The 19,057-nt window shown below is 43.0% G+C and overlaps 1 protein-coding gene across 1 annotated transcript; it reads right to left on the bottom strand.

The window, feature by feature from the left end:
• Positions 1–202: 202 nt before the first annotated feature.
• Positions 203–9,897, bottom strand: HENMT1 (HEN methyltransferase 1). Its single transcript, XM_079915927.1, has 7 exons — positions 9,851–9,897; positions 7,986–8,114; positions 6,141–6,253; positions 4,261–4,395; positions 2,084–2,263; positions 1,359–1,533; positions 203–691 (listed from the first exon to the last, which is right to left on the bottom strand). Exons 1-7 carry the CDS (start codon positions 9,869–9,871, stop codon positions 281–283), a joined length of 1,164 nt encoding a protein of 387 aa, XP_079772053.1. The 5' UTR covers positions 9,872–9,897; the 3' UTR covers positions 203–280.
• Between the last annotated feature and the right edge of the window lie 9,160 nt (positions 9,898–19,057).

Below are 19,057 nucleotides of genomic sequence, written 5' to 3' on the forward strand. Positions count from 1 at the left end.
TCCTGTTTTGTATGTGTTTTAGGCTAAGTATTACAGGTTAGAATTTAGCCCAGAGTAGGTAGAAGTTTTAAAGTTACTCTACCCCTAGGAAAAGATTTTAAACACTATTAGATAATCCAGTTTTCTTTAAAAACTCTTTAATGTCACATTCAACACACAAGAAAAAGAAAGTTAGGTGATTTTTAAATTAAAAGTTACCTGAATTATGGCTGCACAAAGTTTAAATTCTAAATGAGCCCAATTATTGCTAAGACCCTGAATGTCAGGAAATAAAGAAGGCTCAGTAGTCACCACAATCATGCAAATCAACCTTCACTGCAGAACCATCGCAGTTCAGTTCTACTACATCAGCAAGAAACTCTCTCAGCTTCTCTACATTACCACATATGTGCCCCAGCCTGGGATAAGCAATGATTCTCTCCAGGGGTACGTAAAACTTATCTCCAATACAGAAGGGTTGGGGAATCATCTCCATGGCTTTGTCTGCCTCTGTGAGTACTGGAACTGGAGGGTCTGAGATGAATTTTCTTGTTGGGTTGCCAGTGTCTGCAGACTCAGGTTCCAGTTCATGCTGTCTCAGACTCACTTGATATCTCCGTTTCATTCTGTTCACCTCTCGGTACACTAGATAAGTCACTACACGTCTACAGTAATCCATTTGCTGTAAACTCGGGTATGAGGTCGTATAAATCTGAAGAGAAAAAAATGCAAAAGACTGGGAATAGAAGAAAATTTTCAAAACCACTAGTAACCTGTTACCACATTAGAATTAACTATGTACAGATTAAGCATATGTACATGTCAAACCCTACCCTTTGTGAATGCTACAATTATAATGGGAGTCCAGAACTATTGACATAGACACTCTTCACCATATTCTTTTTTTTTTTTTTTTTTTTTTTTGCAGTACGCAGGCCTCCCACCGTTGTGGCCTCTCCCGTTGCGGAGCACAGGCTCCGGACGCGCAGGCTCAGTGGCCATGGCTCACGGGCCCAACCGCTCTACGGCATGTGGGATCTTCCCGGACCGGGGCACAAACCCGTGTCCCCTGCATTAGCAGGCAGACTCTCAACCACTGCGCCACCAGGGAAGCCCCACCATATTCTTCATCATACATACCTCCCAAAACCAGAAACTGCTAATCCTAACAGATTACAAAAGCGGGAGGGTGGTTTGCTGGAGCAAACAGCCTGGAAGTATTTCTAAGACAACAGCAGATCATTCTCTGTAACATGCTTGGAGACACTGTGGGGCACGGGATTCTCCTCAAAAAAGGTCATTTACACTTCTCTATAGTAGGGACTCATTTCACCATCCCAATAAATGAACTTGCTCTCAGAGCCACAAAGAATACTCACAACTTCATAAACATGTTCGCCATGCTGCTCCAAAACAGCAGATTCAGGTGCCTTTGCTATTTTCCGGAAGACCCCTATCTGGGTACAACATCCAACATCCTCAGCTCCTGCTGGTGGTTCTCCCACACCAGTAAACTCCACAGAGTAACTGTAGTGATTGGCCACGTCTAAAGCCCTAAAGTCAAAACAAAGAGAAAAATCATTTTTCCAAACTATTGTTAAACAACCATTTCCAGTAGAATAGGACATGAAAATTACAAGACAAAAAACAAGCTGCAATTCCTCCAACACCACCTAATGCCATATCACGGGGTTTGCTTATTTCCGTTAAGAGCGTTAAGGCAATGACAGTGTCAGTTTCCCAGTAACCACCAGAATATGGAGCAGTATGCAGGGATGGACAAGGAAACCAGAAGGGCTATAATCCCAACTCCTATTTGGGTTTGCAATTATGCCAGAACATGACCATCTGTCATGCTCCTGGGAGGTAACTCCTGATACCTTCACGTGAAAGGTACCTGCTGCCCACACACCCTTTCCACACGTGCCTGCCTGTGGGACCTGACAGAGAAAATAACGCCCAAATGTGGTGGTTTCTTAATGATTATATGCTAAGTTGCACTTTGGGAATAAAATAGGAAATAAATTGTAGATAATACGATATACTTCATAGGGTTTAAAACTCCAGCACAGTCACAAAAAAACAAAAACACTTAAGAACTTACCAGGTCTGAAACTGCATTCTACTCCACTCAAATTTGTGATCTGAATCTCTGAAGACTGCAGATGGAAACAGGGAATTGAAATCAGAGTTCGGTGTGCTGATGACAATCATGGCTGGAGACATGTACCCAAATACGACTTCAGGAAACTTCGCCAGATCTTCTGAATCAAAATGTTCTATTCTAAAGTGGTAAGTGAGAAAGATATGAGTAAACCTAGCTTCACTTGCAAGTAGTTTCCTAATTGATGTAGCAAAACAACTTCTAACCATGGACCTCTCAGACCAGATAAGAGAAATATGGTTCAGCATTATTCACAATAGCCAAAAGGTGGCTGTAAACGGATGAATGGATAAGCAAACTGTGATACATACAATGGAATATTCAGCCTTAAAAAGGAAACTCAGACCCAGGCTGCACGCGATGACACGTATCATTGCTCCTTGGCTCTTCAACGAATGCTCTAATGTTCTCCATAAGTAATTTCAAACATTAGGCACCTACTACGTGCCAGACAACAGGAAATACAAAAGGAAAACACTCTGCTCTAGAGGACACATTACTAAAAACTGGAAATCTGAACACAATACCAGGTAAACTGACCCCAGAATAAGACCCTTAACTACTATTAAAAGGTCATTAAGAGACATCTTGGTTTCTGAATACCATTTCCCATTAAAAGGAACCAGAAATGGCAGACTGGGAAGGAAAAGTAGACAACCAGCCGGTACATCTTGCTACGCCAGAAATAAAGTGCTCAAAAAGGGACAGACATATCACAAGGACACAGGAGCCAGCCTGAAGGGACCCCCACTGACCAATCTTGGGAAGATCTGAGCAACAAAATATAGTAAGTTACAAACCATTTAAAAAAATAGAAATTCATGAGTTCATACTGATGATAATTAAGTGAGGTGGGAGGGCTACTGACTAGTAAATATAGAGAAGTGCTGAAATTGCAAAAACCATTTGCCACCATATAATGTAGGGAAATTTGCGGGGGGAAATATGGATGAGTGACAAGATATGTGTATGGTCTACAGTTTCCAGACTGCTTATCAGTTGTCAGAGGTGAGGGGGATGAGGGGGAGTAGTAATTGTACAGCTAAGCAACCACACCTTGACAGGGAAGATCAAAATTAACCTCCCCAAGGACAAACGGATATTGGTGCCTCCAGATGGAATGACCCGAGGATCCAAATAACATCTTCAGTGCTCTACTGTGTTCCAGGAATGCATAGCCTGAGTCTAATCATTAAAAGCCAAAAATGAAAAATATTCTTATTAAAAATAAAGGGAAGGGCTTCCCTGGTGGCACAGGGGTTAAGAATCCGCCTGTCAATGCAGGGGACATGGGTTCGAGCCCTGGTCCGGGAAGATCCCACATGCCACGGAGCAACTAAGCCCGTGCGCCACAACTACTGAGCCTGCGCTCTAGAGCCCGCGAGCCACAACTACTGAGCCCGCGTGCCTAGAGCCCATGCTCCACGACAAGAGAAGCCACCGTACCACAACGAAGAGTAGCCCCCGCTCGCCGCAACTAGAGAAAGCCCGCGCACAACAGCAAAGACCCAACACAGCCATAAGTAAATAAATAAATTTTAAAAGTAAAAATAAATAAAAGGAACTGGGGAATTCCCTGGTGGTCCAGTGGTTAGGACTCAGAGCTTTCACGGGGTTCAATCCAGGGTCGGGGAACCAAGATACCGCAAGCCCCGAGGCGTGGCCAAAAAAGAAAAGAAAAAAACAGGAATTGGTTATTTAATACTGAATTTATTAAGGGCAAAGGGTAAAACCTACCCTTTGGTAAAACTTGGGTAAAACCTACCCATTTTCTGAACCTTAAATGGTTCAGAAAAAAAAAATGTGTGGAGGGAGAGGGAGACAGCAGGAGAGCACATATACACAAGATAAAATAAAGAAAATGTTAATCTGTGAATCAGGATAAAGGATATGGGTGTTCCTAGTGCTTTATACATTTTGCATCTTACCTATAAACTTGAAATCATTTCCAAACAAAAAGTTGAAAAGGGCCAGTAAAAAGCCAATCCCAGCTGACAAGCAATTTTATTTACAAATAACTCAGATTATGACAAATATTTAGGACACTAAATTACTGAGACTAATTCATTCCAATTTTTCAAATGAATGTATACAGTAAGAATCAGTTTAATACTTACAATTCAATACATGCTACCAAATCAAATCCAAGCAAACGACAGTCTTTCTCCAAAACAGAACCGTGATACAAGGTAATAACTAAATCCAGCTCTCGAGGATCCAGATGATCCCCCATGCATGGGGACAGCCTAGACCTGCAGAAGCATTATTGCAGAAGGAACATTTGAACACACATGATCTATTTGGAATATCTTACCAGCTACAGAAACTCTGATCCTCTGATAACTGATCTGCTTACATTGGTAAGTCTGACATGGCCTGTTTCCATGACTTGCTGTATTAAGCACAAGGTCATAGGGTCACTTCCTCTCTCATAGGGCATTTTTTTAATACATCTTTATTGGAGTATAATTGCTTCACGATGTTGTGTTAGTTTCTGTTGTACAACAAAGTGAATCAGCTATACATATACATATATCCCCATATCCCCTCCCTCCCTCCCTCCCTCCCTATCCCACCCTCCCTATCCCACCCCTCCTGAGCTGATCTCCCTGTGCTATGCGGCTGCTTCCCACTAGCTATCTGTTTTACAATTGGTAGTGTGTATATGTCAATGCTACTCTCACTTTGCCCCAGCTTCCCCTTCCCCCCCCAGCCCCCTTTGTCCTCAAGTCCATTTTCTATGTCTGTGCCTTTATTCCTGCCCTGCCACTAGGTTCATCAGTACCTTTTTTTTTTTTTTTTGGATTCCACATATATGCGTTAGCATACAGTATTTGTTTTTCTCTTCTGACTTACTTCACTCTGTATGACAGACTCTAGGTCCATCCTCTTCACTACAAATAACTCAATTTCGTTTCTTTTTGTGGCTTGAGTAATAATCCATTGCATATATGTGCCACATCTTTTTTATCCATTCATCTGTCGATGGACATTTAGGTTGCTTCCATGTCCTGGCTATTGTAAATAGTGCTGCAATGAACATTGTGGTACATGACTCTTTTTGAATTATCTCATAGGGCATTGAATGGCCAATGAGAATAAGATTTTTAATATTTGATATTCCTCTCATTATTAATACTTTTGGTTCTCTCACCTCACTTTGGATCAGTGATTTTCAATTTTTTGTTCTTTAGAAGAAAAACATTCTTAAAACAATCTGTGGAAGTCATATATGAGTGAGACTCATTCAAACTGAAGGAGGCCTCGGGCTTCTACCCCAGTGTTGTGGCAATTTAAATCCGCTGCTATAAGTTATCTTGGTGTTCAGCATTAGACTTTGCTGTTTGAAATTGAATTTGCAATGCTTTGATTGCTATAATTACTGAATTGAAGCTATACTTTCTACATAGGTAGAAGCAAAACTTCTAGGTATTATTCACAACATACAGGCAAATCACTGTCGTGGTAAAGGCATTATTTGGTGAGCCTGGGGCTCTCATAGTGCCTCCTTTTAAACAAGTTATAAAGAACTTGTATAAAAAACACTTCATCTGAGTGTAGAGAAGAAACGTTATGGACACCAAGGCGGGGAAAGTGGCAGGGGGGTCGTGGTGGTGTGATGAATTGGGAGATTGGGATTGACATATATACAATAATATGTATAAAATAGATAAGAACCTGCTGTATAAAAAAATAAGTTCAAAAAAACACCACTTTATCTGGGAATTCCCTGGCGATCCAGTGGTTAGGACTCTGCGCTTTCACTGCTGAGGGCCCAGGTTCAATCCCTGGTCACAGAACTAAGATCCCACAAGCTGCCTGGCCATAAAAAATATTTTTTTTAATTAAAAAAAAGCCCACTTCATCTAACTATAATTAATAGTGCCACTAGTTTTACAACATCGTAAAGCAACTATACTCCAATAAGAATTAATTTTTTTAAAAAGTGCCACTAGTTTTAGACTAATGCATAATTATTTTAGAAACTCAGTATTACCCATTCCATTTAAGTCTCCCTTCATTGATATCCACTCCAACAAGCTCTTCAATGCACTTTTGGTATTTTAATATCATTAGGAGGCATACATCACCACACCCCAAGTCTGCAACCTGTAGATAAGAAAGAATGTTATTTCAAAGACATTATAGCCAGAAGTCACATATGATCAAGCATGTTTTTTTTTCTAGAAGGAGTGGGTATCAAAAGAATTATACAGTATCTTTTTGGTAGAAAAAATAAACAAAAAGAAAATTAACCAGAAACATTGTAAACCTGGGGGGAAAAAAATAAGGCCTGTTAACCTCCCATGACCTACTAGAGTGTCTGGACAATAAACTAACTCAAGTATCAAGGTATATCCTAGGGGCCTGGCACAGGGAGAGCACACATGACAGGCAAGTGTGCTAAGAGGAATCTGTGTCTCTGAGAAGCTTCAACAAGATTTAGAAAAGGATGCTCACCAAATATACCAGGATATAGCTTGATCTTGTTAATCTAATCCCCTTAATATATATTCACACATTCTTAAAGATTTTTATTAAATCTGTTTTCTTCATCACACAACAGTCTTCATTAACCACAGGTAAGTTACCTATATTTCTGAACTCCACTTTAGGTGAAAACGGCAAATGAAGATAACTCATGACAGACGCTTAAAAGTACCCACACCCAAAAAGATGTGCAACCTAAGTTGCACCCATGGTTATTCAGTAATTTTCCTCTTTGAGGCAGGCACATTTATGGGATGGTAGAAGAATGGGAACACAGAATTGAAAAACGAAAATCTAGTTTCAGAAAGCAAATCACAGGAAGCAATGAACTGTACTAATTTTTAAACAGTATACCCAATTTTCTTCCAAGCAGGAATTGAACTGAAACTATACTAAGGATACATGAGCCCCATCACTACCTACAAACTACATAGCAAAAAGAAGTTTGTAGAGTTTAACTTTACAAAACTCATGAGAGAAACCACCATTTTCCTTAAGAAGTCTGTCATCCTTTAGCCTGTAACTGACCCTATAGACTTCAGATATTCACTGGGCCTAGCCAGCTCCCTTGGTCCTATGAAATCCAAACACTGACACAGAAGGGAGGTGTTACCCAGACAAAATCCAGTGCCAGCACTGATCATGAACCTTTGCCACAAAGGGAAAGCGAATAAATGCCAAGGGCTCCTTGCCTTTCCCCCACCATTATTACCTAATTAAAAAGAACCACAGGACCTATGTCCACAAGACTAGTCTGCTTGATGTTCGGACTAAATGCTCTAGAAACGTGGAACACATAAAGATCACATCCAATGGTAAAATGTCAAGATTTTCTTCACATCTGAAACTGGCAATGTTGAATTTTACTGGAGCTCTGTGCACCTGGTAAACAGGTTAAAGGTATCCACCTATGTTTTGTATTTCCAGAAAGGGCTTTCAGAAGGTACCATATTCCCCCACACTCACAGATGCTGCCTAGTGTTCCCATTCTTTGCCTTGAGTGATTACCTTGACTACTTGTCCCAAAATTCTCCTCCCTCCAGGCCCCTGAACATTGGACTGTATTCAGCTAAGGATCCCTCCCAGAAAATAGGCTGGTTTCAGGGTTCACACATTCCACTATCCAATCATACCACCCTTTTATCCCACTTCCGCTCATCCTCCTTTCTATAAAAGAAAAATCCTTTTTGCTCATTAAGACAGATGCTCTTCCTATGCAACCCTTTCCCTCCTTGCAAAAGTCTTTTTGTATAGTCTCTGCTTACTTGCTAAGTCCTTACTAAGATTTTTTTATTTGACAAAGCATTACATAAGGCATTATAAACAAATGTTTGGAAAGAGAAATACCTACCTTCTTGGGTTGATGTTGCTCCACTAATTTTTTAACGAATTGGTAACGCTGTTTGTATAATGGAGGATTAAACTTAATTATCTTCTTGTTGGGGACTTCTTCAACATTACCATCAACCACACTATTGCACTGAAAGTTTACAAACAAAATAAAAGGGGGAGAGGGGGAAGTGTTCTAATCATGCATGACTTAAGGAATTAAATAAGAAGAACGTTTTATGTCCCCCAACCACTTCAAAGAATACATAGGCCCTTAAATCATCTCAAGTCCTAAGATCAGGTGGCACTGTGCTTCCTCCACACTTCATTTCATTTAAGCCTCCTCTCATGTCTTTTAAGTGATTATCTGGCTCTAATTCTCCCTATAGCCTAGAGTCGGCTGAAGAGAAAATTACTTATGAATGCACTTAATAAAACAATTGTAAGTCTCCTAGCCACACGGGACTTTTAGTGGAGTGAACTGCCAAAGCCTGGGGTCCAGGTCGGCAGGAGGCTAGAAGCTGTTTATAACTGACAAAGATTCTCCTTAACCAAACTGAAGTCAGACTGAGCCGCCTTTTTTTTTTTAATTAATTTTTATTGGAGTAGACTTGTTTTACAATGTTGTGTTAGTGTCTGCTGTACAGCAAGTGAATCATGGGCCCTCTTTTGACTACACCTACCTGGACCCTATCCTATCTTTGGGTGGCCTGGCCCAGTTTTAGCAGGAATCCTGCTAAGTCACCCCCACTTGATATCTGCCCAATCTGTATCTGATCAAACACCTCATCCCCTGCCCTCGATGTATTATCAAGCTGGCCCACCTTCAGAAGCCTATCAAGTAGGTTTAGCAAGAACCCCATACCCTTGATGGGGTTCTCCTCTCTTTTCCATCCACTGATTCCCTCACTCTGCTCATACGCTATAAATCCCCCCCACCCCCCCACCCCCATCTATTGCATGGATTTGGGCCCCACCCCTCTCCCCTACTGCAGTGCTCTTATTGCAATAGTCCTAAGCAGTTTTCCTTTTTAATAGTCTTATTCAGAGCCTTTTACAAATGTCAAAATTTCCTTGACATGACCCCAGTAGAAAATAATGTCATGATTAACCCATAACTGCTGTTACTGCTGTTCCTAAATAATAGTCTTATAAAGGAATACAGTCCAAAAGGCAGTAGGGGGCTTCCCTGGTGGCGCAGTGGTTGAGAGTCCGCCTGCCGATGCAGGGGACACGGGTTCGTGCCCCGGTCCGGGAAGATCCCACATGCCGCGGAGCGGCTAGGCCCGTGAGCCATGGCCGCTGAGCCTGCGCGTCCGGAGCCTGCGCGTCCGGAGCCTGTGCTCCGCAACAGGAGAGGCCACAACAGTGAGAGGCCCGCGTACCGCAAAAAAAAAAAAAAAAAAATCAAAAGGCACTAGGGCATTGCTGTCCAATAGAAATATGCAATCTTCTCATAGCCTACTTTTAATGTTTTTAAGAAGGTGTAATTATATTAACCAATATATCTGAAATATTTCAAGATAAAATCAGAAATGCTTGATCTGTATTTGAATTTCAAAAAAAAGGTACATTTAAAAAGATTCACATACCCAAGTTATTCCAAACATTAAATGTTTTCCAATAATGAAATTTTTTAAAACTAATATTAAAGTCAAGTGAAGTTCCGTTCCTCAGCTGTTCAAGCCACATCTCAAGTATTCAATAACCATGTGTAATATAACCATTTTATATTGTAAAAAGGACTTGAGCATCCGTGAGTTTTGGTGTGCACGGGGCGTCCTAGAACCAATACCCCAGGGAATACGAAGGGAGGACTGTACCTCACAGTACATCGCGAGGATGACTCTTCCAAGTCATACAGCAGGCCACGAAAGGAAGCCTTACCTCTATGTTGTTTTCTGCCATTGTTTTCAAGTTTCGTTGAGACAAAAATAAATATGTCTCCTTCAATCCCTAGGAATCAGCAACGACTAGGCTGTAAATACAATATACCAGTTTTTGTAGAAGAGAAGCCTGGACTGTATAGCTGCCTAGATCATTGAGAAGGAAGAGAGCAAGCTTTCTTCTTTCTCTTTACATTTAATCCACAGAATTTATCCAGGAAGTTCTGTTTCAGACAATATCAAAGAGGCTCAGGAAGCTGGGCATGCTGGGCACGCAAGTAACTTTCCGCCACGCCAAACACATGCAATAACACCCATTCTTTCCTTTTACTATTAGTTTGATACAAACTGAGCAATTTTATCAGTTGTGACTATTTCATTAAAGCCCTCAACCTCACTCAAATTGCTTTCAACTACTCTTTCACACATGGTCGAAATGAAATTTAAAGAGAAAAGCGTCCTAAGCAAGTGATAAACTAAAGGTGCTCCAGCATATATCCAATTCACTACTGGCCTTGAATTTAAGTTTTAGTTCTCTATTACACACCTCTATCAACTACAACTCAGTCTAAAAAGTAGGCATGTCAATCTAACTTTTGAGTTATTCTCTAAATCTAACTCCGAAACCCTCCTCAAGCGAGCCAGCGTTAAGGCATTTATGCAACTATTACCTTCGAGTAAGAAGTACCTCCAAATGCACAAGCAGAGCGCGGCGGCCACCAGCAGAAACTGCAGAGAAGAGCGGGTCCCGCAGAGCGTCGCCTGCGTTTAACTCCGGGCCCCGCCCCTGACGCCTGCGCACGCGCCGCCTCGCCACTTGACATTACCCGCCCGCCGCCACACATGCGGTCTCCGCGCCTGCGCCGTCGGCTCGGCCGAGGGGCACACTACTCCGCCCGAGGCGTCCAGAGCCCAGCCCGGGGACCATCCCTATTCCTCTAGGCTCCCGGCTCCAAGACGTCGGTTTTGTGTCTCTTAACGACCTATGTTGGCGCATTCCCCAAAGCCATTTCTACGTGTTCATCCTCACCTTGGCGGGGGGACCACGGTCCCTGCCACGTCCCTCCTCGCGAGCGGCTGCGACCCGCCCCAGCCGCCCAGGAGCCGCGACTGTTGGATCGAGGCGGTGCCTCGCTCGGGGTGTCCGCGGTCGCGAGCAGGGCCTCCGGCTCTGACGGCTGTTGGATTCGTGGCTCTCCCCGTGCGCGGCAAAGAGCTGAAAACAGTCCCGGCCAATGGAAGGTGGCAAGAGGAGCGGCCAGGCTGAGCGCAAGCCGCATAGCGGCTCGTGTCCGAATCAGCCAACGCTCCCATTCCCAGAACAATCCACAAGGACCTTAAAGCGGATCCTGGTCTGCCTGAAGTTGGGCCAATAACATCTGAACTCAGAAAAACCTTCAGACCTTTCAGCCCGTACTACCGCATGCTGGGCACGCAAGTAACTGATCTCTTAGAAAAGTTACTGTATCAGGTCCCCTGTCCCTTGCAGAGATTCAGATTAACACTTCATAAATAAGTTCTTTCTTTGTTGTACGTGAGGGAAGAGTTTAATGAGGAGAGGAGAAGTGAAGCTGTCTTTTTTTTGTGGTGGGGGGGATTTAGTCCTATTTTAAAAGAATCAATCTGGTTTTACTAATGAATTAATAAGCCGTTAACATACCATAAATAATATATTCAGAAATAATATATTTTCAAACACTTAATCCCTACTACATGCAAAGCACAATGCTGACCCCTTTGGGGTATCACAAAGATATATTGCAAAGTTTTTATTTTTGGTATGTTGAGGTATCTAGTCTCATAGGAAAAAGTTTGTAACTTATGGGAAGCTTCAATGTTTGAGAGGTTCCTGTTGGCCCTAGGAAACAAAAGTTTTAACCAATAGCCTTACATGAAGGAGCATATTCCTTATTACAGAATATGTAAATAGGACCTTCAAACGTTAGTAAGTTAATTCCACTTCTTTGTATTTTTAAATTAGTTAAATAAGGAGGCCATTTGACGAGGTGGTTCTTGTGCCCTGAAAAGCCTGTATAAGCAAACCAAAACCAAAGTGTGCAAATGCCTCAGTGTTAAGAAATGGAAACCTAAGGACAACCAGTCATAAGCAAGCAGACTTTCCCAAATAAGGCACCAGCTTACGCCTGTGAAAGAAAAAACAAAATGATGTGAGTAGGGCTTCCCTCGTGGCACAGTGGTTGAAAACCTGCCTGCCAATGCAGGCCACACGGGTTTGAGCCCTGGTCTAGGAAGATCCCACATGCCGCGGAGCAACTGGGCCTGTGAGCCACAACTACTGAGCCTGCGCGTCTGGAGCCTGTGCTCTGCAACAAGAGAGGCCGCGATAGTGAGAGGCCCGCACACCGCGATGAAGAGTGGGCCCCGCTCGCCACAACTAGAGAAAGCCCTCGGACAGAAACGAAGACCCAACACAGCCAAAAATAAATAAATAAATAAAAATTAAAAATACAAAAAAAAAAATGTTGTGGGTATTGCTAAGAGAGCTCTCTGAAATGGAGCCTGGAGGCCATTGAAGAAGTATGACTAATGCACATCTCAGCCTGAGTGGAATCTGAACTTAGACCATTTGTTGTCTTAACACAGGCAACCAGAACATCTGCCCAATGTTCCAGAAACTCAAGATATTTATTGGACCCTTACCCTAAAATAACTCCTGAAAGAATATCCCTTAAGGACAAATATTTCCTTTCTTGTGTCCAATCATAATTCTTGCCAGACAACTTTAACAACTTCGTGGTTGTGTGTGACTCTCTCTTCCCCAAAACACTGGGTTTTACCCGAATCTGTGTTTCTCTTTTTTTTTTTTCTTTTTTTTTTTGGCCACACTGCTTAGGGGATCTCAGTTCCCCGACGAGGGATTGAACCCAGGCTGCGGCAGTGAAAGCCAGGAATCCGAACCACTAGGCCAGCAGGGAACTCCCAAATCTGTGTCTCCTGCGTTGCAATTCCTAAGACCCCAAATAAACTCTTTTCGTATTTGCAACCTTCTGCATTTCTTTGTCAACAAGCTATAGCCACTCAAGTAATTTCCTTGCTTTGCTTTGGCGTCTTCCCTATAAAGCCTTCCCTGAAAAATAATTTTCAGTAGAGCACATTTATGGATACTGGATTCCAGTCCTGTTCATTGCCTCTGAGGTTTTGTCATCTACCTACAAATTGGACTGGATCCTGAATTCTTCTAGGTTTCTCCAATATCTGAGTCACCAAGCTAACATTTCCACATTTCTCCCACTCTTCTGACTTGGAATCACTAAGAACAAAAACTGCCCTTTTCTCAAAGCTCTGAAAGCTGAAGCTGGATGACTTGATATAAACTTCAGAGAAATCGCCTCAACAGCTCATGTCCAGACAAACTTTGTGCTTTTTGCTCTGTGAGCCACTCAGAAAGTTCACTGGAACACCTTATGACATCAACCAGAGATAACAGGAAAATCTGTCAGATTGTCCCTGCCTCTCCTCATTCTGACTGAAGATGCTTCAAGCCTAATATCTAGAAATCTTCTCGACTAACTACTCCCTGGACTCAAAACCTTTGTTTATGGTCTGTTCTAACCATTAACCTTGTTTTTCTTTTGTATCCATTGTAATGTCTCTTATTAAATACATGATTGCTTGCACCATATAGGCCTGACTTTGGGAGTCCACCTGCATCACTGTCTCCTGAAATGAGATCCAACTCTTTAATTCAACTGACCTGTTCTCAGGATTAAGAGACTAGTTCAATGAGATATAAAACAATCTACCAACTCAGCTTCTGGGGAAGTTTCAAAGGCAGGAATGAAGGGTAGAAGAATATGGCACCCCAAAATATGCCTCTTTGGCATAAGGACTCTTTTAAGCTGACTGTTTAAAGAAACAGCAATCATAGGAGAATCTCTGAAAACATAGTAGAAGTTACCCTTTTGAAATGGAAATTTACGTTTATAAAGGAAAGCTCCATTTGTAAGGATGTCTCTCTCTCTATACCTGGCAGAGAAAGATGACTAAATCACATGAAATCTTATCACTGGAGAAAGAAGACATTGATTTGATGGACTTCCCTGGCGGTCCAGTGGTTAAGACTCCATTCTTCCTGGGTATAGCCCAGTGTACAGGAGGTATACAGGTTAATAAACTATCTGTTTTTCTCTTGTTAATCCATCTTTTATTACAGGGAATCTCAGCCAAGAACTCAGAAGTGTAAAGGAAAAATTATTTTTCCTCCCCTTTGGTATGATTCCATTTTTACAGGATACCTAGAATAGTCAAATTCATAGAGACAGAAAGTAGAATTGTCACCAGTGGAACAGCGATTTCCTCGGTTCTTGTCCTCTCGAGGGGAAGAATTCAGACAAGAGACATAAAGCAGTTTCAAGCAGCAAGAGTTTTATTAAGCAAAGTGAAAGTACACTCCCAGGAAAGGATGAGAGAAGACTGTCTGGAAACCAGAAGCAGCCCCACAATGGGGGTAGGGTTTGTTTTTAAGAGTGGTGGAAAGTCCCTCTCTGTGTCCTGTGTCATTTGACTGACAAGTTGATTGACAGCTTTAGGTTATACAACTTTTCTCCTTGTGTGCAGGTGCTTACCCTTAAGGACCCAAGTGAAACTCATGGCGGGGGGCGTTGAGGGGCAAAAATCGCAATGCTAATTTATTACAAATAAGGCATAATGAACCCGGGTTACTTTGAGTCACACTTTAGGTCTTGGTGCTCCTGCGCCAACCTATGCTGGCAGATTTTATCTAGCTTGGTCCTGATAAGGCTGGAAACCTAGCAGTCCTTGACCACTAAAGGGAGGATCTCCGGGCATGTTCTGATCACCAGTGTCCAGGTCGGGGAGGGAAAGATGACCCCGTACAGGACAGGGTGGGGACCTGCTCACGTCTGACTAGCTACCTAAAAGAATGGTAGTTGCCAGTGGCTGGCGGAGGGAATTGGGAGTTGCTGTTTAATGGGAACAGAGTTTCAGTTTGGGATGATGGAAAAGTTCTACAGATGGATGATGGGGATGGTTGGACAACAATGTGGGGTTTTTTGTTTTTGTTTTTTTAATTTATTTATTTATTTTTGGCTGTGTTGGGTCTTCGTTGCTGCATGTGGGCTTTCTCTAGTTGCGGTGTGCGGGCTTCCCATTGCGGTGGCTTCTCTTGTTGTGGAGCACGGGCTCTAGGCGCGTGGGCTTCAGTAGTTGTGGCACGTGGGCTCAGTAGTTGTGGCTCACGGGCTCTAGAGCGCAGGTTCAGTAGTTGTGGCGCACGGGCTTAGTTACTCCGCGCATGTGGGGTCTTCCCGGACCAGGGCTCAAACCCATGTCTCCTGCATTGGCAGGCGGATTCTTAACCACTGAGTCACCAGGGAAGTCCCACAACAATGTTAATGTACTTAATGCCACTGAACTATACACTTAAAAATGATAAGTTTCATGTGTATTTTACCTCAATTTTAAAATATTTAAAGAAAAAAGATTTTTAAGTTAACAAATGATCTGTATAGGATTCCTGGATTTAGAGGTTTTGCTTTGCCTGCTGGTTGGCTCATTTATACAATTGAATTCTCATGTCCAGCTCCAGCTCCCTCTCCAAATTTGCCTATTTCATCATTCTCTTGGTCTCCCACTCTCTCAGAGCCTGAACATCATCCTTGGCTCTAGCCATTTCCACCCTTCCCACATTTGGACAATCACCAAACCTTGACCTCTTCAAGCTGTCAGTTGCATCTGTTCCTTCCCACAGCCAATATTGTAGCTTACCCTTTGTCATCTCATTTTCTCATCATACCTAATCTTACCTTCCTCCACTAGATTCTAAGTGCCACTGAGACACAGGCCACGTTATACCTTTTCAGAATGAGTTTTAAGTCAAATAGACCTTAAATCCTAATTTGGCTATTACTTTCTAAACTTTGGAAATTTACTTACCCTCTCTGTCAATTTTTTCAGTTGAAAAATGAGAAATAAGATTACCTATTCAATAAGTGGGTATTGCGTTCCTATTGTGCACCAAGTACTGGTTTGAGTGAAAAAGACAGTTAAAGGTCCTCTCTATGGCTCTTCTTTTTTTTAATTTTTATTTATTTATTTGGCTGCCTTGGGTCTTCGTTGCTGCGCGTGGGCTTTCTCTATGTTCGGTGAGCAGGGGCTGCTTTTCCTTGCGATACACAGGCTTTTCATTGCATTGGCTCCTCTTGTTGCAGAGCACGGTACAGGCTCTAGGTGCGGGGACTTCGGTAGTTGCGGCACGTGGGCCATAGAGTGCAGGCTCTGTAGCCGTGGCGCACGGGCTTAGCTGCTCCGCGGCATGTGGGATCTTCCTGGACCAGGGATCAAACCCACGTCCCCTGCATTGGCAGGCGGATTCTTAAGCACTGCGCCACCAGGGAAGTCCCTTTTATGGCTCTTCTATTCGAGCAGGTATAGATGTCTGACATGAACTAAATGACCCAAAGTTAGCCTGGATGCCAGTTTGAGCCTGATGCTCAAAACAGGCTGAAATATTTGAAGGTTTTGAAAGAAGGTGATTGTATTTCGCATGTAAAAGGAATGTAAACAGTTTGTGGCCAGGAGGAAGACTGTGACAGATTAAGGTGTACAAAATTCTTTGACGTGCCTATTGAAAAGTGAGGTCTATTCTCTTTTTGAATCTGGCTGGGTTTTGTGATTTCGCCAATGAATGGAATACTGAAGTGTCAGTTTCAGGCCCAGGTGTTAAGAAACTGGCAACTTCTACTTCCTGTCTCTTGGAATCCAGATGCCATGCTGTGAGGATGAACATTCCTACTCCCTTGCATGCGGCCGTGCTATAAACTCCGTACTTTCCTTCACCACAACCTGGTGTTAGTAGGTTGGCTTTGCTGCACTGAGGGCGAACATTTTTAGAATAAGGATGAGCAATCAGTACCACCATATGCTGAGTCCTGTGAGTGCTCCTAGTGAGATACCCAACCTGAGGGGGACCTTGGGGACCCCTAACATACTGCCTAAAACAACTTCTTTCCTTCGTGTCTCTTTGGAATGCACTCTTGCCCTGGGAGTCTGCTGACAGTTTCCAGGACATGAGGAGATAAAATGCCAGTGTTTCTTTAAAAGGAAAAAGACATATAGGTCATGAGTGCAGAGAATTCTTATTTACTCACCAATCCCAGAACTGTTCTGGGTATCATTCAGACAGCCAGAATTCTATTTGTGTGGGAATCCCTAAACACTACCTGCACCCCTCATAGGTCTGTGAGAACATTTGGTGGTGACAGGATTGATGAAGTATCTTACAGTGGGGTGCCCATCCCACGTCAACAGGAATATATTAAGCTAAATGAGGGAAAGTCAAACATTCCAATATAGGTGAATGGTATGTCAGTCTTTTGATATCATTGAAGTGGCCACTCAATTCTTTGAGGAATTAAAAGCAACTCTTGGGCTTCCCTGGTGGCGCAGTGGTTGAGAGTCCGCCTGCCGATGCAGGGGACACGGGTTCGTGCCCCGGTCCGGGAGGATCCCATGTGCCGCGGAGCGGCTGGGCCCGTGAGCCATGGCCGCTGAGCCTACGCGTCCGGAGCCTGTGCTCCACAACGAGAGAGGCCACAACAGTGAGAGGCCCGCGTACCAAAAAAAAAAAAAAACAAAAAAAAGATAATTATAAAAGCAACTCTCCTTGTTTTACAAATCTGGTCTTTATAGGACCAGAGGTGTGGTTCCAGAAATAATCCAAAACCCACCAATCTTTTTACCACTCCCCAGACCTCCCATATTAAGAGGCTTGTTACTTATATTTGTGTTCTGCAGGAACTAAGGTCCCCATGCAGGTGGAGGATGGTAACTGCAGGCTGAGACCCCAGACTGATCAGAACCTAAGGAATGATATTTCCCTGGCTGTTACCCAAAAACTGCGTCTGCCTTTGGTGGTTGTCGAGCCAAAAGACGCAGTGAAGCCAAAGATGGGGAGAAGGAGGGACTTATTATTACTTGAAGAACAGCAGGGACCTTTCCCAAAGCCGTGTCTCCCCAAACAGCAAAGTTGGGGAAGTTTTAAGCTAAGGGCGCATGTATATTCATGAAGGGGCTTGAGCAGAGGAGAATTCAACATAGAATTGGGGCAAAGGTCAACAGAGTCCAAGCTTTAGTTGATTAAAGTCAGGAAGGCCAACATCATCATTCCGTCCTCCACCTGGGGTGGGGGTCTTAGTTCCCGCAGAACTCAAAAGACTGTATCAGATTGTAATGTATATCCTTGAGGAGGAACTAGGACTCTGTTTTACCCTTGAACTATTATTTCTTGACTGCTTTCCCTTTGTCCCTGCATTCCCTTACTTCCCTTAAGATCATTAATTACTGAGAACTGTTCGAGGGCAAGCATTGTGGCCAGACTTAGATCTCAGAATGACTTCTTTTATGTTAAGAAAGCCATGCCTAGTTCTCTATCTCCAGGGACCCCCCCAGCCTATGTGCTTACATATATGGTCTGTGTCCAGGGTTCTTGGCTCACAGTTCATAAAACTCTTAGAATTTCCTGAGCAATGGGAGCATCTTTTGTAATAATGAGACAGGAGAGAAGGGGGCAGGGCACAACCTTTAAAAGAATGACTTATCCTTTGAGGATACAACAAAAACTGTTTAGAACCGATTAGGCCCAAGATGGCAGAAGATTCGACTTCCAGTAGACCTTGAGCTTCATTATACTGTTCAGTGTAATTGATTAGCTATATGACACACCCACAGGCACCATGACAGTTCCGAGGCTGAGCATAAAAGGCCAAAAAGTGGTCAGTGGCCCAATTCCTGGAACCGCCCACCTTCCCCAAAATAGTTGGAATAATCCTCCCACTTGTTAGCCTATGAAATTACCCGGCCCATAAAAGCAAACCACCCCCATATTTCAGGCTGGTCTCAAGCCTTTTGAGATGGACCTCATTCTGTTGCAAGAAGGGGGACCCCTTCCAGGGCCCAAGAGTGGGCTCTTGTCTAACAATCAGAAATGAATTATCCGGATAGCCTCATCCACCAGAGGGCAGACAGTGGAAGCAAGAAGAACTACAATTCTGCAGCCTGGGGAAGGAAAACCACATTCACAGAAAGATAGACAAAATGAAAAGGCAGCAGACTTTATACCAGATGAAGGAACAAGATAAAACCCCAGAAAAACAACTAAATGAAGTGGAGATAGGCAACCTTCCAGAAAAAGAATTCAGAATAATCATAGTGAAGATGATCCAGGACC

This window comes from Stenella coeruleoalba, assembly GCF_951394435.1.
Source record: "Stenella coeruleoalba genome assembly, chromosome: 1".
In the NCBI taxonomy this organism is placed as follows: domain Eukaryota; kingdom Metazoa; phylum Chordata; class Mammalia; order Artiodactyla; family Delphinidae; genus Stenella; species Stenella coeruleoalba.

What these genes read in the sequence shown, in the direction of transcription:
- HENMT1 (XM_079915927.1), bottom strand. Translation starts at nt 9,871, where the DNA reads ATGGCAGAAAACAACATAGAG. An exon ending in TGGCAGAAAACAACATAGAG is followed by an intron (nt 8,115 to 9,850) that starts GTAAGGCTTCCT and finishes GTAAACTTTCAG; the next exon opens with TGCAATAGTGTGGTTGATGG. An exon ending in GCGAACATGTTTATGAAGTT is followed by an intron (nt 692 to 1,358) that starts GTGAGTATTCTT and finishes TTTTCTCTTCAG; the next exon opens with ATTTATACGACCTCATACCC.